This window comes from Natrix helvetica, assembly GCF_964273705.1.
Source record: "Natrix helvetica genome assembly, chromosome: 2".
In the NCBI taxonomy this organism is placed as follows: domain Eukaryota; kingdom Metazoa; phylum Chordata; class Lepidosauria; order Squamata; family Natricidae; genus Natrix; species Natrix helvetica.
The window spans coordinates 61,009,394-61,035,979 of record NC_138552.1 but is presented as its reverse complement, the minus strand read 5'-3'; the positions used below and the strand labels follow the sequence as shown (position 1 = coordinate 61,035,979).

At 40.3% G+C, this 26,586-nt stretch overlaps 2 protein-coding genes and 1 long non-coding RNA gene across 4 annotated transcripts in view; 2 read left to right on the top strand and 1 right to left on the bottom strand.

Annotated features, from left to right (window-relative positions):
- Nucleotides 1-4,460, top strand: part of LOC309387092 — a 28,058-nt gene extending 23,598 nt beyond the window's left edge. Inside the window, exons 2-3 of the long non-coding RNA XR_014174542.1 lie at nt 3,673-3,762; nt 4,370-4,460. This is a non-coding gene — a long non-coding RNA (uncharacterized lncRNA). The remainder of the gene's footprint in view (nt 1-3,672; nt 3,763-4,369) is intronic.
- Nucleotides 4,461-9,952: 5,492 nt separating this feature from the next.
- LYRM7 (LYR motif containing 7) lies at nt 9,953-21,608 on the bottom strand. Of its 2 annotated transcripts, none has more exons than XM_081945946.1 (5): nt 20,815-20,915; nt 18,188-18,260; nt 14,129-14,199; nt 12,012-12,093; nt 9,953-10,339 (listed from the first exon to the last, which is right to left on the bottom strand). In XM_081945946.1, the coding sequence occupies exons 1-5, from the start codon at nt 20,890-20,892 to the stop codon at nt 10,269-10,271; spliced, it is 375 nt and encodes a 124-aa protein (XP_081802072.1). In that variant the 5' UTR covers nt 20,893-20,915; the 3' UTR covers nt 9,953-10,268. The 2 variants fall into 2 exon arrangements, with proteins under 2 accessions (XP_081802072.1, XP_081802073.1); XM_081945947.1 differs by lacking the exon at nt 20,815-20,915 and adding an exon at nt 21,393-21,608 and having other exon boundaries at nt 9,968-10,339.
- Nucleotides 21,609-22,252: 644 nt separating this feature from the next.
- On the top strand, nt 22,253-25,865 carry HINT1 (histidine triad nucleotide binding protein 1). Its single transcript, XM_081944970.1, has 3 exons — nt 22,253-22,415; nt 23,656-23,760; nt 25,554-25,865. The coding sequence occupies exons 1-3, from the start codon at nt 22,305-22,307 to the stop codon at nt 25,716-25,718; spliced, it is 381 nt and encodes a 126-aa protein (XP_081801096.1). The 5' UTR covers nt 22,253-22,304; the 3' UTR covers nt 25,719-25,865.
- The last annotated feature ends 721 nt before the right edge of the window (nt 25,866-26,586 follow it).

The following is a 26,586-nucleotide window of genomic DNA, read 5'->3' as shown; positions in this document are numbered from 1 at the left end:
GGTCCACACAAGAACTGAGCTTAGAGGTTCATCCCAGCAGGAACTGCGCAGCAGAGAGAGCCAATGTGGTGGTGGAACAATACATCCGGTGTTTTGTGGACTATCAGCAATACAACTGGTCGGACTTGCTACCCTTCGCCGAAGTGGCGTACAACGATGCGGTCCACAGCAGCACAGGATTAATGGTTTTCCAGATTACCAGTGGCATGGAATTTGTTGCCATGCCTGAGTTGCCTAGAGAACCTCCTTCCTCCATGTCTTTGAATGAATGGATGGACATGCTAAAGAACAGATGGGAGAATACAAAGAAGGCTCTAGCAGTTGCGGCAGAAGCCTACAAGAAGCAAGCTGATCAACATCGCTCGCTCCAAAACCCCTTCCATGTGGGGGACAAAGTTTTTGTGTCTACCAAATACATAAGATTAGGAATGCCTAGCAAAGAATTTGGTCCAAAATTTCTAGGTCCATTCCCAATAGTGAAGATAGTTAACCCAGTTACAGTTCAACTCAGTCTACCCAGAAGTCTAGGGAAAATTGACCCAGAATTTCATTGTAGCTGTTGAAACCAGTAATTGGGTCTAGCATAAGAGCATCCACCCAAGCTCACTCTCTTCCTGCAGTGATAGGAGGGGAAACACAATCTGAGGTGGAAAAAATCCTAGACTCCAGGCTGAATAGGGGTCGCTTACAGTACTTAGTGCACTGTAAGGGTTACCCTTGGTCTGAAGCTACTTGGGTGAACAGTGAGAACCTAAAAATGGAGAAGTTAGTAAAGCAATTCCATGAGAAGTTTCCCAAGAAGTCAAAGGGTCCCCTGGGGGGAGGAAGAGGTGGTTAATTTTTATTATGTTAACCTTTATGTTATTATTTTTTCAGGAAACGGTTTTCTTCTGAGGAGAGGCCGCCTGTCAGGCCTGTAGTTATGTTTCTTTTAGGATCTTTGGCCTGCCACACTTTCTATTATTTTCCTATGCTGTTTCAATAGTATAGTAGTTGGGAGGGGGAATAGAAAGGAGTAGGATTGTGGAATGTATTGTTGTCATCCTTTTTTTAGAAGCTCAAGGTCATCTTTTGTCTCCGCACCTCGACACCTGACCGGAAGCAGAGTGGAGTAGATGCCAGCGTGGAAGATGATGATTGGAACATGTGATGGATTATGGGGTGTGGGGATAGATCATGAACTTTCAACTGGGTGGAATTCCAGGAAGAGAATCAGAGTTGGAATTCCACAGACATGCCAACATGCCTGTATGATTAAATTGGAACTTTAAGGATGATTCTGCCTTGGTCTCTGATTGATTTCATGCATGGTATTTGGAACGCTGACACGAGGCTTCATAATAGCCTCTGCCCCAGCTCATGCGGCCCGCAGGAAATAAGGCCTCCAGATGGCCGCTGTAATGGCGTCCTGCCTCTAAAGCCCCAAGAAGCAACTTTGAAATCCCTTACCAGCGGCCAGGAGCGAGTCACACCAAGGGGAGGCTTCCAGGTATTAGAGGGGTTGCTTTGATGGGCTATAAATAAATTGCTGCCACCCTCACCATAAACTGTAGGCGTTTCAACCTCTTGCTTTAAATACATCTTGCTTTTAAAAGGAGGTTTATCTACTTCACTGTGACTTCCAGCATCTTGAAAAAAAGACAATAGTATGTATATATATGTAGAGATAGGTGTAGATATAAGATAGGTGTAGATATGACATATCATAAACACGAGTGAATATGCCCAATGCATTGGTGTGAACAACACTTTGATACACTCTAAAAAAAACCATAGACCAGCGATGGCGAACCTTTTTTGGCTCGCGTGCCACAAGTGGGGGGGAGTGCAGGGGGGTCGTGTGCGGGCGTGTCACACCCATAATGCAATGCACGACCCCCCAGTGTGCATGCGCGCACAACAGGTGCGACCCCCCCATTTTTACATGCTTTTTTCGCCCTCCCCAGGCTCCAGAGGCTTTATAGGAGCCTGGGGAGGGTGAAAAGAGCCTCCCACGCCCCCCCAGAGGCCCTCCAGAGGCTTCAGGGACCATCCGGAGGCTTCCCTAAAGCATTCGGAGCGTTTAAAACGACCCCCCGAGCAAACCGGAAGTCATTTCTGGATTGCTCAGAGGGTCGTTTTAAGCGTTCCAAAGGCTTCAGGGACCGTCCGGAGGCTTCCCTGACGCATTCGGAGCGCTCAAAACAACCCTCCAAGGAAACCAGAAGGAAACTTCCGGTTTGCTCGGAGGGTCATTTTAAGCATTCAGAAGGCTTCAGGGAAGCCTCCGGACGGTTCCTGAAGCCTCAGGAAGGCCTCCGGGGGGGGCAGGGGAGGCTCTTTTCGCCCTCCCCAGGCTCCTATAAAGCCTGGGGAGGGCAAAAATGGCTTTAAAAAGTGAAGTCAGCTGGCCAGCGCACGCATGCGCGCTGGCCAGCTGACAGGGCAGCGCCTCGTGTGCCCTGACAAATGGCTCCGCGTGCCACCTGTGGTACGCGTGCCATAGGTTCGCCATCACTGCCATAGACCATTCATAGTTTTTGTAACATGTAGCCTTAATCAATATAATCAGGTTTTATTATCAAAGTTGATTCTGTGAGATTATGGCATGGATAAGTATTTCAACAGTGTAAAATTTGAATTAGGCCAATACTGGCCATAAAAACATTCTTTGTAGCTAGGCATGCATATATCACTTTGTGGTGGAGATAAAGGTATAGTAGCAGATGGTTTCACATTGTATTGCTGATTAAGTGATCTAATAGAAAGTTCATCCTAATTATATATTTTGATAATGGTCAGACATCTTTGATCTGATCATACATTCCCACCCCAATTATACTATAAGGTTTGCCACCTGGAAGTGTGCAAAAGAAAGGCAGAACATAAATAAAAAATCAATCACAGTCACCGTAGCAAAGCAAATATAATGGTTTTTACATAATCTTACATTATGTAGCCTTGAAGTCCTTTCAATATTTTTTTAGAATGGATGGAAGCAGTTTTGTCAGAAGTTTTGGAATGAACAAAACTTAAAATAGTGCCATGATATACATGAAGCATTGCAGACCTGTGGCAAATTCCTATATATCCGTACCTCACCAGCTTTGGGGCAACCTCACTGGTACCTGCTCTCGATGAAAGGAGGGCTATATGGTTGTGTGAATTTAACTGAGAAATGGGATGGGGAGAGCAGTCCTATGTGTGGTAAGGGAAAGGGAGTAAACGAAAAGAGAATGTGGAGCTGGAAAAGCAACTGAGAAAGAAGAATGTGGTGGACAAAAGGGAGTCAGGAATATGGGGACACAGAGAACATCTTGCCCAGAATATCTTAAAATGTTGCGGTAAAAAAGAAGTACATTAAGAAAAAATGTTCTGAGAATTATGAGTGATACTTCATTTCTAGTGAAACGTCTTGCTAAGTCTGCTGTTGAGGAATAAACAACTGAAGAACACAAGAAACTATCTTCCACTTACAAATTTCAAGTGAGAGGAAGTTTACACCAAATTACACATTTTCTACAGTGTAGGAGGAAAGGGCAGGAGAGGGGCAACCATTCTTTTGAGAGAGAAAAAGGGGAACATGATGACCAAGCTTTATTTCGTATCCGTTGTTTTGGTCTTGCTTTCCTGTTCTCTTGAGCATTAGTGTTCTCATTCTCATTCATGTCATTTGTTTTGCTTTCATGCCAGAACACTGTTTTCTTTGGTTAACAGCCTGTTTTGAAGCAACATCTCCAGAACAGATGTACTAGACCGGACTAGAGATCATTGGTTACAAAAGTAAACCTTCCTTTACATTTCCAACATCAGCATGGAAATCTTGAGAGTTTGACAGAGTCACGTTCATGCCTGTCCATGTAGCTCTCTGGGTGAGTTAGGGGCAATCACAATTCCCAGTGCAGACTACTTCATAGGATTGTTACAAGGATAAAAATGGGGCAGTAACATATATTATCACACTGACTGCCCTGCCTAGTACATAATTGCAAATTAAATATATTTCGATTGGCCAATTGTTAGGACAATAAAAGCAAAACCCTTATAGCAGGGGTCTCTGACCTCAATTTGTGCCAGCAGTGCTCGCCCGCTGCTTGCGTGGAACCATGCCCTCTCCTCATCTGCCACCGCGGTCCACAAAGCCAGAAATGTTGGCGACCTCTGCCTTATAAGGTCCTTCCTAGAAGTATAATCCTCATTATTTCTTTTCAAATATTCTCAGTTCAGACATTATTTTTTTCTTCCTGCTTTTTAATTGTATGAGAGCTAATCTACTGGATCTGTTTTAGCAAACAGCCAACATGGGACAAGTAAGAGACTGACAGCAGTTACTTGCCCCGGGAAATCTCTGGCAAGTGAAGGACATAATTCCTTTTATCTCTTTCCTCAGATTTGATGTACCACATCTGAATCTTCTGAATTGACCTGAGGCTACATATAGGCCAGTGAGGGGGGAAAAAGTGCTGTCTTATTAAATTTGCTCTATGTGCTAAAAATATATTGAATTGTAGAATGATTTCTTGATTACTTTATTATACTTAGCATTTCTATCTGGAGCCACTGCAGGTGATTATGCCTTCCAATGTAGGCTTTGTTGGAGGAGATAAAATAAAGCTACCATTAAGCTACTGCAGTAAAGCTATCTTGAAAAGTATCATACCTGGATGAAGTATCATGATGTGTGAACACAGTTTCTGACAGAAAACAGTTCTACAGATAATACTGAATCAGATAGAAAGTCTGAACAGTAAAACTTCATAAGAATATACTGTATTTTTTGCAATATAAGACACACTAGACCATAAGACACACTGGCTAATGTCCTTGCAGCCAACAGCAAACAGCGTGGTCAGCTTCAGCACGATATGGCAACCCCACTACGTGGCTCATCAGGGCTCTGCTCTGTTGTGTCCACCACTGGTCAACTGAGCTAGCTCTGCAGCCACTGGCGAATGCTGGAGCCTTTGCTGCCCTGCAGCTGATTGGCAGTTGGGGTGGCCTCCCGGAATATCGCCAATCAACTGTTCCAATCCTCACCACCTATCGCTTCCGGCATTTGGTGGTGGCAATTGGTGATCGGCGATGGTGGCAATCCCCACCACCTAGAACAGCTGGCAGTATTCTGGAATGTCCAACCACCGATCAGCTGCTCAGGCTCCATCATTCCCTGGTGATGGTGAATGGTGGAGTGGTGACAGGAGGCCGCACAATTCCCCCTTCCCTCGCCACAATATTTGCTCTATAAGATGCACAGACATTTCCACCCACTTTTTGGAGGGGGGGGGGAAGTGCCTCTTATAGTGCGGAAAACACAGTAATTCCTAAGCATAAAAAAAGGCCAGGCCATTTTAGCATGAAGATACTTTTAAGAATTTTGGGCTTTAGCTTTTCTTTATATTTATCAAGTTCCCAGATTGCCTTAGTTTAAATTGATATTTAAAATTTATTTTCTCAAAGTACAGTCAAGGATGATATACTACCATCTGTATAAGATGAATCATCTTGAAAAGGCAGGAACTAGAATAGTTCTTCCCAACTTCACATCTTTCAAATTCAAAAATGAATTAATGGTTTATAGCTGAAACATATACATCCAATACTTTAACTACAACATGTTACATTATACCATAACACCTGAAATTTTGTTAGTCTGAAACTTTCCCGTAATAGGGTAGAAAGCATAACATCGGAGATTATACTATATACCTAAATTGTATCCCAGTGGTCAGTTGTATCTGAACACTTCCTACTAAGAAACAAGGTTTGTAAAAAAAAACCACATAAGGTATGTACAATTCAAGTTTATAACAGAGATTTATTGTAGTCATAACTGATAGAAAAGATTCTGTATTTAATTGCATTCATGATTATGCATTTCTCATTCATTGTAACAGAGCTGTTTCCAAGCTAAACCTTAGGAAATATTTGGAAAAAGCTGTTTCATGCAAGGAAAGTCTGTGAAAGTTTCCTATGAAAGTTAGTTGGCCTTATTTTTAGTTTTCCAGTGTTAATATTTTTCCATTTTTGCAAAGGAAGTGTAAAGAACTGCCAGTACTAGAAATTAAATTCCTTATGTACAAATCTAATATGATACACAGCCAATAATTACAGTTACATCATTAAAGCTAACACCAATCTGGCATTTTCAGGAGCAATAGCACAAAGGCAATGAATCCCTGTAGAAGTCATATTTTAAAAGGTACTGAAAAATTAGGATGCAAAATCTAATTAAGGTTATAATTAAGCTAAGATTATAAATACTATATACTTGCTTGGATATTTCCTTCAATTTAATCAGACCTACATCTAAAAGGGTTTAACTATTATGGCTATAAGCTGTTATTGTTAATTGAATCATAACTTACGATTTACTTTTATTCTAAACAGTATTTTATTTCATACGCATGTAATATATCTAATGTATATCTCAACAAAACCTCATGCTTCTTGAGTGCCAGGTGCACAGCCTTCCATTCTAGCCAGTTGATATTGTGGCTCAGGTCTGCCTGAGTCCATTGACCTTGGGCTATCAAAGATTGGAAGTGTGCTTCCCAGCCAAACAGGCATCCATCATGATAGTTAGATGCGTGGGAGTCTTTAATAGGCATCCTGTGCTGATGGCTGGGTATGTCCACCATTCTAGGGACTTCAGCACTTTTGGTGGCACTCGAACTCTGAATGGTGAATGGCTCCTGCCTGTTGGTACGGCAGGAGGAACCACTCGAGAGTTCTGATGTGTAAGTGAGCCCATGGGACAATAGATATGCAAGATACCATCTTGCCCATGAGCTGTGATAGGAGTGCCAGGGAAGCTGACTGTTCCTGCCACATGTGATATGTCAGTGTCTTAAGACTGAGTTGTCTGTCTGGGGAGAGGGATACCTTGCATTTTACCATGTCTATGACCGCTCTCAGGTGAAGCAGGAGGTTGATTGGCAACAGATGGCTCTTTTCGATGTTGATCAGGAATCCATGCTCCTGGAATACTCGGATCGTGATGTTGAAGTCCGCCTTCGCTTGAGCCTCCATGGGAGACTGGATGAGGATGTCTTCCAAGTAGCACTGGATCCTTACTGGAAGTGCTTGGACGTGAGCCGCCAAAGCTGCTAAGAGCTTTGTAAAGGCCCTGGGTGCCGATGACTGGCCGAATGGCATGGCCTTGTATTGGCAGTGCCGACCTGCATAATGAAATCAGAAATTTCTGGTGAGTGGGCAAGATTGGTATATGGAGGCATCCCTCTGTCAAGTCAATTGATGTTAGGAAGTCAACCTCCCTGATGCACTCTAGTATTGAATGGAGGAAGTGTATCTTGAATTGCTTGTACGTAACATACTAGTTGAGCCTCTTGGGCTCTAGAATACTCTCCATCCTCCCAAATTTTTCGGAACTACACAGGTTGAAATAAAACCCCTGCCTCTGTTGGTCCTGGAGGACCAGATGAATGGCCTGAATGTCCAGCAGATGCTGGATGGCTGATTCCATCAGACCTCTTTTAGTTGGGTCCCGTGAAATGGGGCAGGTCGAAATAATAGAGGGAAACTCTAGAGCGAGGCCCAGCCATACTGTATTTAAGACCCAGTGGTCTGCTGTGGGCTTCCCACTGGTGAGCGAAGGAGCTGAGGTGACCACCAACGGGAAGGTCGCACTTGCAATCACCGGGAGCAGTAGTAAGGGAAGCTTCCTGAGCCTCAAAACGGCTGCTTGCCCTGAGGAGCTGGTCGATTCCTGAATCCAGGTCTATCGGTCTGTCTGTCTGTCCTGTCTGCTGGAAAAAGGCCTTTGGGGTTGCTGGTAATCAAGCCCCACCTCTGAGGACCAAAAGGACTCTAAAATAGGGCAACAGTTCACTCTCCGGTACAGAGTGGGCAGACCCTTTCCCCTTCCCTTCCCTTCAACCAGGAGGAGGTCCAGGGCCTCTCCAAATAACTTATTGCCCTTGAAAGGAGCAGAAGCCAACTTCCATTTATTTCTGTTATCTGTCTGCCAGTGCTTAAGCCATAGCATGCGTCTGGCAGTGACTGAGGGCGCGATAGAACTTGGTCGCATTCAGGGTGGAAACTGCTGAGTATTCAGCTGCAGCCACCAACTTGCTGGTGTCCTGGTGGAACCTGACATCATCGGGTGGTGCCCTGGCTTGCATTTGGCAGAGCCAGATCAGGGATGTGCGGTTAAAAAATGACGCTGCTGTGGCAGCTTTCACAGCCTAGGCCAAAGCCAGATGGGTTTTGCGGAGGGCTTGTTCAACTCTCTTGTCCTCAGGTTTCAGGCTCTCCATCGCATCAATGGCAAGGGGGTGGCTGATGTTAAGGCTGCCACTGGCCCATCCACTAAAGGTAGTTGTAGCAATTCATACAATTCTGGAGCTACATTGTAAAGCCTCCTTTCCATCCCAGTCGTGTAGGGCCCTGTCCCTGGGTTACCCCACTGTCGCTCGATGACGTCCAGGAATAGGTGGGGGGATGGGATGACTTCTGCCCCTATGGTCGGTTCAGAAAAGACCAAGTAACCAGTTTCCCTTGGCTCTGGGGCTGATTCTGGCACTGACTCTGTCCCCAAGTTTGTAGTTGCCTTGGCCTTGTGTCATAAAGTCTTGAAGAGCTCAGGCCAGAAAAGGCCATTGAAGGGAGATGGTTCTGGAACCACCCCTTTGTCTTCAGAGGGCAAGGCCCTGATTCTCTTACTCACTTTGCATAGATTGGGCCTGGGAGGGTACCTGTGAAGGGACCATCCAAGAGCCTTGAGTCATAGGGGACAACCTCTGAGCTTGATAAAATGGTGCGGCTTGTGCCGGCTGACTGCTTTGCTGCAAGCCTGCAGCGATGCCTTGAGTGATTGCTTGTGAAATGATCCTAGTGAGATGGTCAGATATTTCTGGCCCATGATCTTTCCCTGGGCGGAGTCCCGCTGCAGTGGGGGTAAAAGTTTCCTCGGGTACGGGTCTTAGTCCCAAGTGAGAGCCCTGAGTCTCCATTTCTGATACAGAGAAACTGGGAACAACTATACCAAAATCCTCAGAGCTGTCTTTGCCTTGAAGAAATCAGCTCACTAGCTCTCTCTGGTGAACAGGAGAGGGAGCAGGCTGGTTGCAAGAGTCTTGCAGGATTGCAAGCCTCTAACTGTCTGCCTTCAAAAGGGTGGGAACAAATAGTTCCTGTCAGGGGGGAACTCCCGTGCCTTTGGAGTCTAGCTGCCTTCTCAACCTGGGCCATCTCCTTTTCCAATGCCTTTTGCCTTCCTTTGGTGTCTTTTTCTGCTGCCTTGGAATTAGAGTTCCTAATGGAGAGTCCCTAATGTCCCTGCACGGCTCTGGAGGCTGTTGGCTAACTGAAAATCACGTCATCAAGCAGACTGATCCACAATGAACTGCTGCCGCCACGACTTGGGTCTAATAGTCTACGCCGATCACATGAGCCTTCAGTGTGCCTGGGCAAAGCCAGACAGTGACTGAGTCCCCCTGCTATAAAGCAGCTACGCAAGGGGCCTTGGCTCGGTAACAAGGAGCGGGCTTCAAATTTCAGCCCCTCTCCACTGCTTCACGGGAATGGCAGGGACCTTGGCAATGGAATAGCCAGAGAAGCATCTAACAAGCGAACCGGTTAGCTGACCTGATCACCTTGCAATATAAAATGAATTTTTTCCTGCCTCACAAAATGAAGATCCAGGAATCCGTGCTGAGAATCCATTTGCCTTTTAAAATTAAACACGTCTTGACTGCCGAAGACTGAGCCGAAACTGGGAGGAAACCAGTAACATGGATGTCACCAAAAAAGATGACAGGCTCAGTCTCCAGGCAGAAGAAGAGAACAACACCCAATCCTGGCTGATCTATCCCTAAATTTAAAAAAGTTTATAATTTACATTAATTGTATAAAACTCTGTACCCTGTTTTCTGGAACCTTTAGATTTGAAAACATTTTCTTTTTAATTCTAAAATAGATTATTACATATTTTGGGGATTGATAGAAAAATATAAACTTGCAGTACATAAGAAGAATGAATCATATCTATTGGAGAGATTAAAAGTTATGAAAGTCTTACACTAATTTGATAATGCAAGTGATGGCATTCTTTTAAACCAGAAAATAAATTTAAATACATTTCTTGAAATAACAAAAGTAATCTTTTTTGCTTTTCATAAAAAAACCTAATTTTTTTTATTTGCAGCTTCACTACAAATAGTTGACATTTTTCATGTTGAACATTTTATTTCGCCAGTATTATAGGAAAGCAATTTTATTTTAAAAGAAATTAAATAACATTGTTAATTAATCCAAAAAAAATATTATATTCATGTGTTTTGCTTCGGTGTGTCACAGTATGGGGCATTGTCTCGAAACACCTCCTTTCTTGGTAAAAGCTCTGGAAGAAAAAGACATTATTATTAGATTTTAAACACTATTGTTTAAACAAGGGCAACACTGCCTTTCTAGTACTCTAATAATAATGGAGACTGTAGAATTAACAGCAGTATTTTCAATAAATGGGGATTTGTAAAATTATAAACTAATTACAAATACATACAGTATATTTAAATATTCTGCCTTTGCAAAGACCATTCAATATTCTTTACCTTTTTGCCATAGTCAGGTCATCGTAAAAGACTCTGTACTAAGATAAAAGATTCATTCACCCAGCCAAGTATTATTTATTTCAATTGGTGGTGGGTTTCCTGAGTTTGAGGCAGGAATTGTTCCAGTTAAATAAGAAGTTAAATAAGTTAAATAAGTGAAACGGTATAGGGTTTCCTGCCTAGGCAGGGGGTTGGACTAGAAGACCTCCAAGGTCCCTTCCAACTCTGGTATTGTTAGTAAATCAATCCAAGAAGAAAAAAATGGCAGACCATTTCTACACTATTGTATAATGTTGTGTGATAATCAACAACTGAGCTTTGAGAGGATCTTTATCCCCCTTACATGTGCAGAGACTGAACCTGTGACTTCCTGCCACAAAGAAAAGTTTTATTACTGAGTTACAAACCCCTGTGACTACTGTAGCTAACAAAGATTTGATGAATGTAATGCTCAATTATTTATTATTCTTCAGTCAACACCCCCTCCCCCCAATGAATATTCAGTATAATGGAACAAATGTGGCATGGTGGTTAAGGTATCAAATTAAAACTGGAAATCTCTGTTTGCATCCAGTCTCAGCCATGGAAGCCTAAGGGATGACTGAGGTGTTGACATAATAATAATAATTAATAATAATTTGGATTTATTAGCCGCTCCCTTTCCAAGTAGGACTCGTATTGCCCTTGGTGTCAATAATGAAGTGGATATATAAAAAGATGTTCAGGCAATGCATAGCAGCTTTCAAAAAGGCAAATTTCCATGCTACTGGTCATTAGGAAAGGGATAAAAATGCTAACAGAAAATTATGGTACCTTCATATGTGGAATTCTAGTTAAGGTTTTGATGCAAACTGAATCCATACATATTTGGGATTAAAAGTGGTTTAACCCGTTTGAATTAATCATAACATTTTATATTTTAAGTTGCAGTTCCCACATTCAACAGGATAGAAAAATAGAGAAAACATATGCATTTTATTGGATGGGAGCTTTTCAGGTATGCATTATCTAATCAACTCTTAGATACAATATTACAAATATATATTAATGGAAACATTAACATTTGTTAATATATTTAATTATTCAAAATAGAAAGTTTCTATTAAAAACAGATTCAGTTGGAATTAGGCAAACAGATAATTTGATAGTTAACTATAAGGCTTTCATAACTTACTGATATTTCGTCAATATTCCACTATTCATTAAAGAACTACTTGAAACTAAAATCAAACCGCCGTAAACAGAATATATAGAAATCTATAGAATTTCTATTTAATTAATATATTAATTAAATCTAATTATATTCTGATATTGTATAATTATCACATGTACCCCATCATCCATCCATGCATCCATCCACCCATCCTATATTTATAGCTAATAAATAAAATACACTGTGCCAAGTTTTAGTTTCGTGTATCTTGTACTCACTATTAAACAGATTAATAAAAGTTGACTTACTTATTTTGTTGGCATCCACATAAACACCTTGTAGGACACATGTTTTAAGTATAACTTCCACATCTGAAGCTAATTTTATAAGCTGGATGGAGTTGGGAAACAGAATTAATAATTATTCACCAATATATTTTGCTTTCCAATCATCCATGAAATGTTACAAGTTCATTGTACGTTTCATAACTGAGTTTCAAAGGACACTTATCTTTGATACTGACATTACTATATTTATATTACAAATGATTTAATAGAATATGGATTTTCCCCCCAGAACTAGCAAGGCATATTCATGGGATGAAGATTTAATCATAAAAACCATGCATTTCCTTGCAAAACAGAGCAAAAGTGAACTTTTCAATATATTTTCTTTATAAATAACTAAAGAATGCCTGAAACTATTAGTTTGTTTAATATTTTTTCCTCTTTGAAACATTTTTATTCTTCCAATATTAATATTAAATTTTCATGTTTGAAAATTTCATTTGTTTATATTGCACCTACTACTAGAAATCCTTACAATGCTATCACCCGACTTCAAAGTAGTCAGAGATCTATCAACTGGATAGCACTAAAAAGGTTTCACACTTTATTAGAACATAAAGCAGAAATATACCACTTGATACACATATAGTAATTACAGTTTATTTTGGTTTCAGATCAGTATAATTTTATCATTTCATCAGGTTCATGAATAATTTGACAGTCTATTTCTCCAAATCTAAATAATTATCTGCATGAATCAGCTTGTAAAAATATCTGAGTTACTGATTGAAAAAATAATAATCCATGAAGTATGCAATGGAGTACCCCAAGGCTCTGTTTTAGGCCCAGTACTCTTCAACATCTTCATCAATGATTTGGATGAGGGAATAAATGGGGAACTCATCAAATTTGCAGATGACACCAAGCTGGCAGGAATAGCCAACACTCCAGACGACAGGCTTAAGATACAGAAGGATCTTGACAAACTTGAACATTGGGCACTATCTAATAAAATGAAATTCAATGGTGAAAAGAGTAAGGTTCTACATTAAGGCAACAAAAACGAAATGCACAGGTACAGTATAGGTGGTACCTTGCTCAATAGTAGTAACTGTGAGAGGGATCTTGGAGTCCTAGTGGACAACCATTTAAATATGAGCCAGCAGTGTGCAGCAGCTGCCAAAAAAGCCAACACAGTTCTGGGCAGAATGGTAATTGGGCATAAATGATATCATAGATGATCCTCACTCTGTCAAGGACCTAGGAGTACCTATGAGTCATCTCAAACGATCTAAGCCCCAGAGCTCACTATAACAGCATTGCCAAAAAGGCATTAAGAGTTGTTAACCTAATTTTGTGAAGCTTTTTCTCCAGTAACACTGTATTGCTAACTAGGGCATATAAAATATTTGCAAGACCAATTCTTGAATACAGCTTGTCCGTCTGGAACCCACACTGTATATCGGACATTAACACGATTGAGTGGGTTCAGAGATATTTTACAAGAAGAGTACTCCACTCCTCTACTCACAATATAATTCCCTATGACACCAGGGTTGAAATTTTGGGCTTGGACAATCTGGAACTGTGCCGCCTGCGGTTTGATCTAAGCATAGTACACAAAATTGTCTGCTATAACGTCTTGCCTGTCAACGACTTCTTCAGCATATGACTTCTTCAGCATATGACTTCAGCAACAGAGTGGTCAATGCCTGCAATGCTCTACCCGACTCCGTTGTTACAGCCTCAAACCCTCTCAGCTTCAATCTCAAACTGTCTACCGTGGACCTCACCCCATTCTTAAGCGGTCCATAAAGGCGGCATGCATAAGTACACTAGCATGCCTAATGCCCCTGTCCTACTCTCTCCATTTATCTGTATTTACTTCCTTTGTTCATGTTTATGTTCATACCTATGCTTGTTACCTTGTACATGTTTGACAAACAAACAAATAAACAAAATAAATTGTACAGAGACATGCACAATTGTTTGCTTGTAATCGCTATCCTTGTTCTGTCCTAATCTGCTCCATACAGTTAATACATAGTTAGAATTAGTATATTTTGTAATAGTTAAACTAACTTAAGCTGCAACGCAGGATTGTATTCAATAACAGAAACCAATTTCTATGCAAATACCTCAGCTATTTTTTCAGGAGAAGTCTCATTTTTATTACTTTTGAATTCTTCATTTATCTTAAGTCTTGCAGCTAGATAAAAAGAGAGAACAGGCATTTAAAAAATGTATTTATTCAGTTTTGTTACATATAAAATAGATACTTATATAAAAATTATTTCCACGGTATGTTACCACAATCTTACGTGCTAATCTGAAGATATTTAAAAAAGATCTAGTCTGTTTCCACAACAGTTAAGTTGCAAGATACGATATTACAAACTGTCACTGAAGTTCCAAGTGCATGTTATATTTACAAAACCAACTATTCCTTTGCAACACTTTTGAGTAAGTTGAACATAAAACATTTAACAGTATTTAAAGAAAGCTTACTTGATATATCAAAAAGCAGCATAATTATCTTGGATAAAATAAGATTCCAGCACGGAGATATTTAAATGTACATAAGCTCCTATTCTTCAAATGTGGCATAACACGAATAGAATAAGAAGGTTTCTGGTGCCCTCTAAGCTTGGTTGTTTTCCTGAAGATGTTTCATTGCCTCAACTAGAGAACATGATCATGCTACAGGGAGTGAAGTTTGCTCTCGTTTTATATTCTAGTGGCTTGCCCTGTCAGTGTTGATGGGAGTGGTCTTGGTGGTTCTTTGTTGCTGTGTATTTGTGCTATTCTAAACAGTCCACTTGTTGAGATAGATCTGTTTTAATATTACCCAGCTATACAAAATGCCATAGTCCTTTTTGAGACAGGATAAAACCTATTGGAAGCGAGGACATCCTGTGCTGCAGCTATACCATCTGTGTTCTATTCCATTTCAGGATTACTTTCTTAGCTTAATGATCTATTTCAGGGGTGGCGAACACGCGGCTCGCGAGCCGCATGCGGCTCCCGGCCAAAATAAATGAGGCTCTTTGCCTCTTATCATTATTTAGTATACTGTGGCTCGGATCGCGCGCTCCCTTTCGGAAGCTGGGGAGGTCCTTTGCAGGCAGCTAGAACGGGCCGCCTGCAAAGGACTTCCCCAGACTTGCTTTGAGGAGCACGGGGCGACTGAGGCTAGTTGTGAAGCCCCAAAGCCCCCACCGCCACCGGAAGAACTGCTGCCACCTCCTCCTCATCCTCCTCTAACAGGCAGCACTGCCGGATTTGCCGCCCGGCGCTGTGGCTGAGATGAAGCTGCCAAAGCTCCAGCCGGCATCTCCGCGCGTGGCAGCGGCGCCTCCCCTCCGCTCGGAGCAGCTGAGCTCAGTCAGCGCTGGGTTACCCCTGCCCCCTCCTCCTCCTCCGCCGTGCTTTTGAGGAGCCATGAGGCTGCAGGAGCAAGTAGGAAGGCGGGGGGGGGGGGGGCAGCAGGGGAAAAAAAGCCTCATGGCTCCTCAAAAGCACGGAGGAGGGGGAGGGGGCAGAGGTAACCCAGCGCTGAGCTCAGGAACAAATCTGGTGATTCTGTTGGAGGAGGAGGAGGAGGTAATAGCAGCAGTTATTCTGGTGGCAACTCGTACTCGTCGGCATCTTCAGCAGAAGCCCTGCCCACAATGAAGAAAGCAAAGATGGAGCAGATCCACGCAGATGACGTCGCTGCAACATGACTGGAGGAGGAATTCTGGGAGTTGAAGTCCACAAGTGTTAAAGCTGTCAGGTTTGAAGACCCCTGGGGGTTTTTTTCCCTAAAGGGTTAGGGGTGCAAGGGTCTTGTAACTTGACAGCTTTAAGAGTTGCGTGCTTCAAATGCCAGAGTTTCTGAGCCAACATTTTGGTTGCTAAGCAGGAGCGTTGTTAAGTGATACTGATATTATATAACACTTTGAATTAAGCGGGTACCTTGAAGAAACATAACTTTGAGTTTCAAATAATACAGATTTCGTTGTTGTCTTAGGTGACATCTGTGAAAAAAATTCGGGTGCTCAGGCATGAAAATGTGCCGCTCAAACACTATACTTTTCTGCTCACATCGAAAAAAAATTAGAGGGAACATTGCTTCCGGGTCTGTTTTGGCAGGTCACTGCGTGGTGTGGCTCTCTGACTCTCACAGTTTAAAATTTTGGCTCTGTCGAACTTGTTCGCCACCCCTGATCTATTTAGTTCCAAGTTTAAAATTATAAGCCATAAAATTAGCCAAATTGGCCTCTCTCCAGATTGCCTATTTTTAATGGGGCATATTTCAGCTTTGTGTTTGTTAGACAAGGGCTCTAGGTTATAAGCTCATAGGACTTGAGTAGTAAAACTAAAGTAAGTAAAAGAGTTCACCCGGTTATTGTATGATCTCATATTTAACCCACATACAAGAAAGTTTTTAATCAATTTTCGTATAGGCAGATTCCAGAGAATACTTCTTGTACCAAGATTTTATCTTTGTAGTAAGTCGAAAGTAGAATTGTATACTGTATGATCTGAGGCAAACCTTTATTTCACCTTTGTTTTTTTCAACTAGGCTTTTCAAACCATGTAATTTTCTCTTAAATAAATTTAAGCCTAATGTAGCCAAATTTTCATCTGCCAGGATTAGGTGCATTAAAAAACTGTTTTATGAATATGTTCCCCATATGTTGTTTTCTTTTTTATTAAGCTTGTTCTTGGGTCTTTTGACTGTAATAAATTTTCATTTGTGTTCATCTTTCTTTTCTTATTTGCATTCAACTAATTTATCTCAATGCACGAGTGTGTGCCCTCCTTTATTTAGAAAGCAGAATAACTTAATATTGTATCTCAAATTGGGAGCAAAATAAAATATTGAACTCATGAAGCATAAAACCTTGATGAAAGGTTCAGAAAGCTTTATATTATTTTAAAATTTCAGGAAATTTTTTAATGTATCCATAGCAAGAATGAGAAATCAAGGATTGGAGCATATAAATACGCTGAGTGATGAAACATGTTTTCATCTAGAGGTATACATATCATGGATGAAATTCAAAAATTTTCCCTGCCGGCTCTTTGGGTGTGGCTTGGTGGGCATGGCTTAGTGGTCATGTGACTGGGTGGGCGGGTGTGGCCAAATCGACGTCACTTCTTTGCCCTAATGACCCACAAAAAGATATACAAATTATTATACACAAAACAATAAGAGGTACACAAATATTTACATAAAAGCAATAAGACTCTTATTGCTCTTATGAAAGTATTTGTGTATCTCTTATTGTTTTGTGTATAAAAATTGGTATATCTTCTTTTTGAATTTCACCCCTGATCTATCTACTTGCTTTCCCCAACCTGGTGTTTTCCCATTTGTTATTAAACTACATGTCCCAACATCCTTGTAATCTCAGGGTTAATGGGAGTTTCTGTGTGCCTAATAAAGTAGACAAAAGCTGATAGCTGGATGGAGTTTGTTTTTCTGTTTGATAAGGCTCTTATCTGTGATTAATATGTATATGTATATACACATACACATTATATACATAGGGAAATTAGGGAATTGTGTCTCCAAAGGTAGACTATAGCTGAGTCGGCTCAAAATTGTCACCAATATTTTGGGTCTTTCCTTTAAGTCAGGGGGCTCCAAAACTGGCAACTTAAGACTTCTGAACTTCAACTCCCAGAATTCCCCAGCCAGCATGGTAGAGGGCATGGGTGGGGCCAACCAGGGGCGATTTGTATCGGCTCTGCAAACCAATTAAAATTGTCCCTACCACCTCTCCCGAGCCAGGTCGAAGTGGTTGAATTTCACCCGATACATATGGATGAAAAAAGTGAGCAACTTTGCTTTTCTCACTTCTTAATATGGAATCTACCTGCAGAAGTCTGATTTTTTTCCAGTCCCTCTGAGGTTGCAGGGAAGAAAAAGATTAAATTCTTGCTCCATCAGCCCTGCTGCAACTTTCTTTTAAGGTTTAAAAAGGTCTAGTGTTCAACCCCTTTTCCAATAATGTGCATATACAGAATGTATACCTTAAAAAAGCAGCATGGAGGCTCAAATACAACTATGTGCTAGAAGTAATAATCATACCTTAAAACTATGTTTTTAAACACTATGTTTTTAAGTAGCCTTCTACTGGGGAAAGGATTAAGCATTTGTTCCTTTAGTAAAACTTGTTTTACCAAAAAAAAAAAACCATTCTTACCATCTAAGCTTCTGGTGTCACCTTTGAACACATTTTGCCTTGTCCTATGTAAAACCTTGAAAACTTTCAAGACCTGTAAATACAATAGAATGTTAAAAGTTTTAGATTATTATATTATGAAGAAAGCACCATTTGCTCAGTTAAATTTGAAGTAGATATATCGGGAAAACAAAATATAGAAATTCTCCAAGAAAAAGCATTTGGTCATAGGAGAATGAAATGAAAATGATTCCTAGAAATAGCAGCTACTGCAAATGCTGATGTAACAAGCAACCCACATTCCGGCCTCTTAACATAGATAATGGTATGTGAAACTCAGCATAAAAGATGTATGATAGGTAGATAGGCAAGCCTCTAGAAAGTGACAGAAAAGTTGTTAAAGAAGACATTTCACAGATATTCCAGCTATATGTCTGACACAATAATACTTTAAAATTTAAGAATGCTAGTTTTTAGTTTTACAAGGCCAGATTAGCCTTGACCTTATTGGTCTTCTGGAATGGTCTGAAGATTTGGCTTTGCCATTTGAACTTGGGATCTGGTAGTGGCATTGTGGAGCCTGGTAGATGGTTACATTGTTAGCACATTGAACTACATGCTTGCAGATTACTGCTACGTCTTTTTATGGTTTTTCATAGTTTTTAGTCTTTTAATGTTTTTAAAGTGTTTTTGTTATGGTTTTGGTTAATTTTTGTAATGTCTTTCTGCTTTAACTTTAAGAGTTGCCACATATTTGAGTTGGGTAACATAGAAATAAACTTTGAAAGAGAAGGTGATGTTATCTAATCTTTTGATGATAGAACTGTGAAAGTTATTATTTGGAGGAAAGCACTGAGCAATTAATACATGAACAAATCAAACTAAGGGAAATTTGACACAGTACTTCAAAAATGCTGAAATTTACTGCTTAAATTAAGCCAAGGTAACTGCTTAAATAAGCCAGTTACACTACTGGCTTAATTAAAATAGAGATATCAGTAATGGTATTGTTTTTAATATACAGAAATCACATTATTAGCGGTAAGAATTCTTATAACACTTATTTTTGCAAACCCCAGTTTTTAGTTTATAGAGGAAATAGGTGGAAGAGGAATTTTTAGAAAAGTTACTGTTTCCTAATTTTGACAGACAGGAAAGAAATATATAAACATTTGCAACCTCTTTAATTTGATGAGTGAATGGGAAAAAATTCCCATAAAAATACTAAGTGGTTGGCAGAAAGACCAAAATACACTCATGCCACTCAAAATACTTAATTGGAATGAATACTGTTTTATAGGAAGAAATAAAAATATCCTTATGAACTGAGATATCAAAGAAAACTAAGTAAACCCCAGAGTAAAAAATATATATTTACACCTTATTTTACAAAACGTAACATTTTTAAAACATGCACCATTAACAGGAATTCTATAGATGTATCTTTCCAATTTAAAACAGGTATCGCCTACTGTATTTCTGCTTGTCCCATAACTATTCAGAATACATGAGTTTTGGAGATGAAACGAAAGTGGTGATAGCAGCTTTTATGGTAGTGAAGCAATAGACATTTCATCTCATTGAATGTATAAGCTATGTACCCTTTTAAATGAGAACCAGTCCGGCACAGTGGTTTAGCCATTAGGCTAGAAACCAGGAAACTGAATTCTAGTTCAACTCAGGCATGAAACCAGTTGGTGAACTTGGGCCAGTCGCTCTCTGTCAGCTTAAGATAGACAGTGACAAATAATTGGTGTAAATCTTGCCAAGAAAACTACAGGGATGCCAGGCAGTTGCCAGGAATCAACCTTGACCTGAAGACACACATGCCATTTAAAGAGGGAAAAAACAAAGTAGGTGCCTTATCAAAGATTGTGAGAAATGTAGGGCTAATACATTATACTGAACTGTAACATACTGTATTAGATTCTGGGTTAGTGTGTTGTGTGAACCGAGATGTAGAGTGGTATACAATAGGGTCCTACAGCATTTTAGATGATAGGAAATTGTAGTCTAATTCAGTATATCCCAAGTAAATCATAAGAAAGCAAAAAGTAATTCTAAAGAAATAAAACAACTTACTATCATTTGAACATCATGGTATAATCACTGGCCTTATCACAACCTAACTTTTAAGACCAGATTATCCGGCAGGTAAAAAAATTCAAGGGAGTTTTCAAGGATTCATATATTGTACACATATTTTGAAACTCAATAGGTCATAACACAATTAGCTTCTGGGCAAGATCTGTTTAACTTGTACATATTTTAATCTTGTATTTTATATTTTAAATTTTAGGACTTATCGTGTGCCTTATTTTAATTTTGATGCTTCTGACAAGGATAAGCAAACATACCCGTAGTAATAATGTGATCAGGCAGTGAAGTAAGAAAATCAAGAAAAAGGGGGAATACATCTCTTACACATTCATCTGTACCATATTTTTCTCCAACTAAATAATACATATGTAGGAAATTAGCACCCACCCGTCTCCTAGAAAATGAAATATTTTAGGAAATATTAAAATGGCAGAATATTTCCCCCTAAAAGGGAGACAGAAACTCATTCCCCCCACCTTTGTCAATGAGGAGCCAGAGAAATATGCTTTTAGGCAGGAAACAGACTCACTCTTAATAGCTCATCCCACCTTTGTCAATGGGCCATTAAAAGGCCTTAGCCAGTCTATTCTACATAACAAAGATATATCTCCTTCAGGCAGACCCATCTGCAACAGAAACTCACCACAAAGCTTGGGACTTAAAAAAGACACACAACCTACAAAGTTAGCTAAGACATCTCCTCCCCTCCCCTCCCCTCTCCCGCAGAGTCTGACAACCAATCAGAAAACATTTCTTACACAGGAACAGGAAAGAGAGAGGTGGGGCCAAACAGAGAGTATAAAAACTTAGGAACTCCCAGCAAGCCCCCTTCCCCCCCTTCTTTTTTCTTCATCAACATCTTCAAAGCATGTGATCCCCTTTTTGCCTAGGACCTCAAGCCATGTGGTCCTGTCCACCATTAAACCCATCTTTCCAAGCAGCCTCCATGTTTCCAGTGTCTCTTTCCCCCACTTGGAACTGATCCCAGATGGACATTTCTTCCAACACATTTTTATATGGCTCAAATAATGTTCTCAGCCCAACAACAAAACCTTACACAAACATCACCTTCTGTAGCCCCAAAGCAGTATCTTGCCTGCGAAGATACAGCGAGGCGTCAACTAACCTCTGCCCTTCGCATCGCTGGGACCGCTGCTCTTGGAGGACCCCCTATTATAGAGGTTTTCGGCACAAACGAAGCCACGCCAATCCGTGCACGTTATTGGTTCTATGAGAACATTGCCTCCACGACAGCGACCAATCAGCGGGTGTCCTGCGTCCAAAATGGGAGGAGGAGATAAAAGATGACTCGAGAGCTATACCTATAGAGCAGCACTACAAGAAAAGTAAAACGGGGATAAATTTGCAGGAAAGGAAACGGAATAAGAAGCATCGGCGTTCTGGCTAAGCTAAAGTTGCTCCACTTCAGCCACTTTTAAGATGTAGTGACTTCAAATCCCAGAATTCTCTAGCCAAACCGGCAGTTGGACGCAGAATGCTGGGGAGTTTTGGGAGTTGAAGTCCACATATTTTTAAATTGCTGGAAGATTCAGAAACACTCTACCCGGCACAAAAATTGTGTTAACGGAGAAAATTGTTAATATTTTCCTTTTATTCAAATTCACATGTCACGGAAATAGTAGCATTGTCTGAGGCGATGCTACTTAGAGAAATATTAAAATAATAAAATGGATTACTACAGAGGGTGAACAAATGCCTGAAAGGAAAAGACCACATTTATAAAGCCTGTTAATAATTTATGAGAAACGCTGAACTCATGAGGTGCATTATTGCCGCATCATGCGATTGCGCCTCTGCACTTTGCCGTTCCTCGGGAAAAGACGAGAAGGCGGAATAAAAATGACGGGCAGAGGAATCGACCGGTAAGATGGGTAGTTCTACCCGCATAGTGCTTTAATAGGTCAGTCTTGCCGCTTGTTTGCCATCCTACGCTCGCTATTGGTCAATTCGAGGGTGTGTGGCCGCGCTATAGAAGGCCTGACGGAGATGGAGGCGGGCGCTTCTCGTGCAGAGAGAGATGGCCGATGAGGTTTGCAGGGCTCAGGCGGCTCAGCCGGGCGGGGACACCATATTCGGAAAAATCATCCGTAAAGAGATCCCCGCCAAGATCATCTTCGAGGATGAGAAGGTGGGGAAACGGGGGCGACTTCGGAGCCTTCTCCTCCGCTCAAGGGGCGAGTCCGCACTTGCATGGCTGGGGCCATAAGTCTTATTTAGCCAGGTCCATTTGCCTTTTTCGGCTGCAATGCCACGCTGGACCGGCATTCGCATGACTTAGTGGCCGCATTGCCTCGGGATTGCTATCTCGTGGCCTGTGGGTGGAGTGCCAAGCAAAGCGAGGTAGACTGTCTTTGCACCTGGAGGCTCTATTTTTCGTGCCTCTTCCCCACCCCCCCCGGTTCCACCCCGCCCCCAAAAGAACGAGCAAGGAGGATATGTTACCTGCAACTAATGACCACCCCTGAATCTTAACGTTTTCTATCTTTAAGATTAAAATTCTTTTAGCATAATCCTAACCATTGCACTGTGTTCTCAATTATCTAGAGTACATTTCAATCATTGGGCCCTTGTCCCTGCATGGTATTTGTATAAATTCACATACAACTATCGATTGCAGGAATATTTTTTTTCTCCTATGAGCTCATGGTATTTTCGTTTCATCCCAAATGCATAACTAGAACTGGGAACTATGTACTACTTTGCAGTTCAGGAGGAAAGGTGCATTATAAATAAACAGATAATTTGGCTGCTCTTCAAAGTAATGGCTGGTATAGATTTTGTGCACCTTTAGGGTACTCTTGGACTGGCTCTGACCAAGGGAGAAAACATGTCTTGTATATTTAAAAACTATGCAAAGTTGTTTCACTGCTGTGCTGAGGAAAAACATGAAAGAGACACCATGGGGACATACTAAAAAAAAGATATGCCAGAGCATATTCTTGCCAGGGTTAGATGCAAATGAGGAACTATTAGAATCAAATCCAGTTTTTTCATACGTCCCTCTGAATCCAGGGATTAAATAAAATAAAACCTGATTTGCAGTTCCTAACCCTAACTACAAAAGAAAAGTATGAATGAATATTTTTAAGGATCCCAATAGAGCTATATTTTTTTAAAAAGATGTGATTATAATTGAACAAATGCATCTCACAGTCCATTTCTCATAGTCTTCATGTCCATAACTCCTAATCAAGTTTTGCTTAAATTGTTAATTATATTTTAAAATATTATTGTGTTATGAAGAGAGCAGGACAGCATAGGGTAATATTTTATACAAAGGGTTCCAGTTAAAAACTTGTTTTTGGTTCACATGCTTACTGATTCATTTTATAAAAGCTATTACTAAAATGGTGCCTTTTTCTATTCAGTGCCTTGCGTTTCATGATATTTCTCCACAAGCCCCAACTCATTTCCTAGTGATCCCCAAGAAGCATATTGCTCAGATATCTCAAGCAGAAGATACCGATGCAGGTGTAAGTATTGCAAAAAGACTTTCTATTAAATAGCGGCCAGCTTTTCAATAATAAGAGGTTAACTTGGATCTAAATTTGAGAGATCTGAAGAAGGATGAGTAAAGTTTTGGTAGGTTTGCTAAACCAGCAAAAGCTCAGAGTTTTAGTTCAATGATTAGATTGTTTTTTTTTTAGAATAATAACTTCATTGTTACTTTAAATGTACAGTAATCAGCATAGGTAAAAATGAGATTTCGTTGCATATAGCTCTCAAAAATTGCCTCCAATATACACTACATAAACATGACAAAAATTATGTATTATACAAACGACCCAGAGAAACAACACAGTCTAGTTCGGATATGTGTGTGTATGGGCACACACACACACACACACACACACACACACACACACAGAGCAAGAAAAACGAATCTTGTGAGTTTTATTGGATGGATGGCATAGGGAACAAAGCTGTTACAGAATCTAGTAGTCCTGCTAGAAATATTTTGAAACCTCCTCCCAGAGGGGAGCAACCGAAACAGACCGTGAAGTGGGTGTGCGGAGTCTCTAACAATGCTTTGAGCTCTAAACACATAGCGCTTATAAGTAATGTCCCGAATAACCAAAAGCGGACTTTCTATAATCTCAGATGTCCTTACCAATCTCTGTAAGGACTTTTTATCTGAGGCACTGCTACCACTAAACGAAACAGTGATGCAGTTTGTTAAAATGCTCCCAATTGTGCCTCTAAAGAGTGGCCAGGACAGAAGGAGAAAGTTGTGCTCTCCTTATCCCACATAGGAAATGCATACGCTAGTTTGTACACTTCACAGAGGATGACATGTGGAGAGACCAATTCAGATTGTTAGTTAGCATAAGGGGAAGTACATTTTCAAGGCTAGATGATTTTCCCCAATAAATCAGCCTTTTTTTTTTCATTTTTAAATCTCTCAGTTTCTGAGATAACATTTAAATTGTCATGAGAACCCAAAACTTGAATAGCAATTCTTGCTACAAGAAGATTAATCAATTTCACCATAGTGTTCAAACTACTGGAATACAGTAATATCTGGACAGTTCTTATAGTTGTAGAAATTGTAGCTGGACATCTTTCATTGCCTTGTATAGTAACTATCTGAAAACCAGTGCCATCACTATTAAGTTTCTACACAAGATTTATTTGGATTGGGTACTATATTCTAAACAAGGTTAATTTGCATTGCATGTTATATTTAGTTATAAATATTTAGAATCTATGTAAAAAATAGTTACAGTGCAATCACAGTTATGTATTGTTACATTTTCAATGTATTCTTAGGATAAGCACTTCCTATACAGTAGCAGCAATGGTTAATGGTTACTTTCCTCAAGTTTCTCCTTGAGTGGTTTTTAAAAAGTTAGTTATAAAACCTCCAATAAAGTATGAGGGAACGCTCCCCTGAGAGCATAGGTTGCATCTTCCCTAAACATTTTTATGCCAGGTTAAAAGAAGGAAGAACTGGGTTTCACCCCTCCCCCCCTCCTTTTTTTGCTGTCATTTTTCTGAGCTAATCTTCAGTGTAACAATAAGCAAATCTGCTGAAAGGAACATTTGAGAAATGGCTGAATATGCAATCTGCTTTCGACCTTTTATATTGTACGTTCCCCACTTTTGGTGAGGTAAACAGTGACTGATGCCAAAACTGTACTGTAGACATATACTTTTGATACTGAATTTGGTTTTGGTTTGGCAATTCTATGGACTTTGTTTCCACACACACCCCCCCCTTTTTTTTTTTTGTCTTAAAGTGATGTGCTTTTCTTTTCTTTTTCAGCTTCTTGGCCATTTAATCATTGTGGGCAAGAAATGTGCAGCTCAATTAGGCCTGACTAGAGGATACCGAATGGTTGTGAATGAAGGTCCGGATGGGGCTCAGTCAGTGTATCATGTGCATCTCCATGTACTTGGAGGACGTCAGATGGGCTGGCCTCCAGGCTAAGACTCCGAATGAGAAGAAAAATGTTGTCCTTAGTCTGTTGAATAGAGTCCACACTTGTTCTGTCTATACTACCAATTAATTAATATTTCGTGTGGAAGACAATTATACATTTTGCCCATAAATCAATAAAGTTTAAGCTTAATTATTCTTTTTTCTCATTTTTCTATTATGTAACATAAATTAGTACAGTCTGAGACTCAGGACTATATTCGGCTGCTAAAAGCGATGGATGCGGCCACCGGAAACTTTCCAAAAGCTGTTTCTAAGTTGTAATGTTACTATATTAGAAAAGAAAGCGTGAGGTGTGCTGGAAGTAATCAAATGTTTTTCAATTTTAATCTTTTTTTCATGCTGATTGTTAAAGCAGCAATGAACAGAAGTTGCTTTGAAAATAGCATTTTATATGTCTGGATATTTTCCTTTTGCTTCTCAAAATGCTGTTTTCTTTGCTGAGACTGATGCAATACCCACAAACACGATCTGTGGGGAAAAAACAGAATATATTCTAAAAAACATAACTGAACCAAAGAATCTTTACATGTTGACAACATCAGTACAAAAGGGTTTTACTAGGAGGGAAGGGAGCAGCCTCTTTCATTCATCCTCTGTTAATGGGCATTTAGAGGCTTGCCAAACTTCTAATGGTGACCATTTTGTAATTAGACAAACTTTCTCTCAGATTTTGAATGCCCCAACATCCTCAGACCTCAAAACATCTACCTACTCAGTAGGATTTAGCTATTATAGATGTGCAGGTAAATCAAAATACCATTCAGATTTCAGATTAAAAGAAAGATGTACTCATGTGCCAAAGACTTTATACTGGGTGTGTCAGGCCTGAATTGAAATTGGATGCTTTGATCTGCAT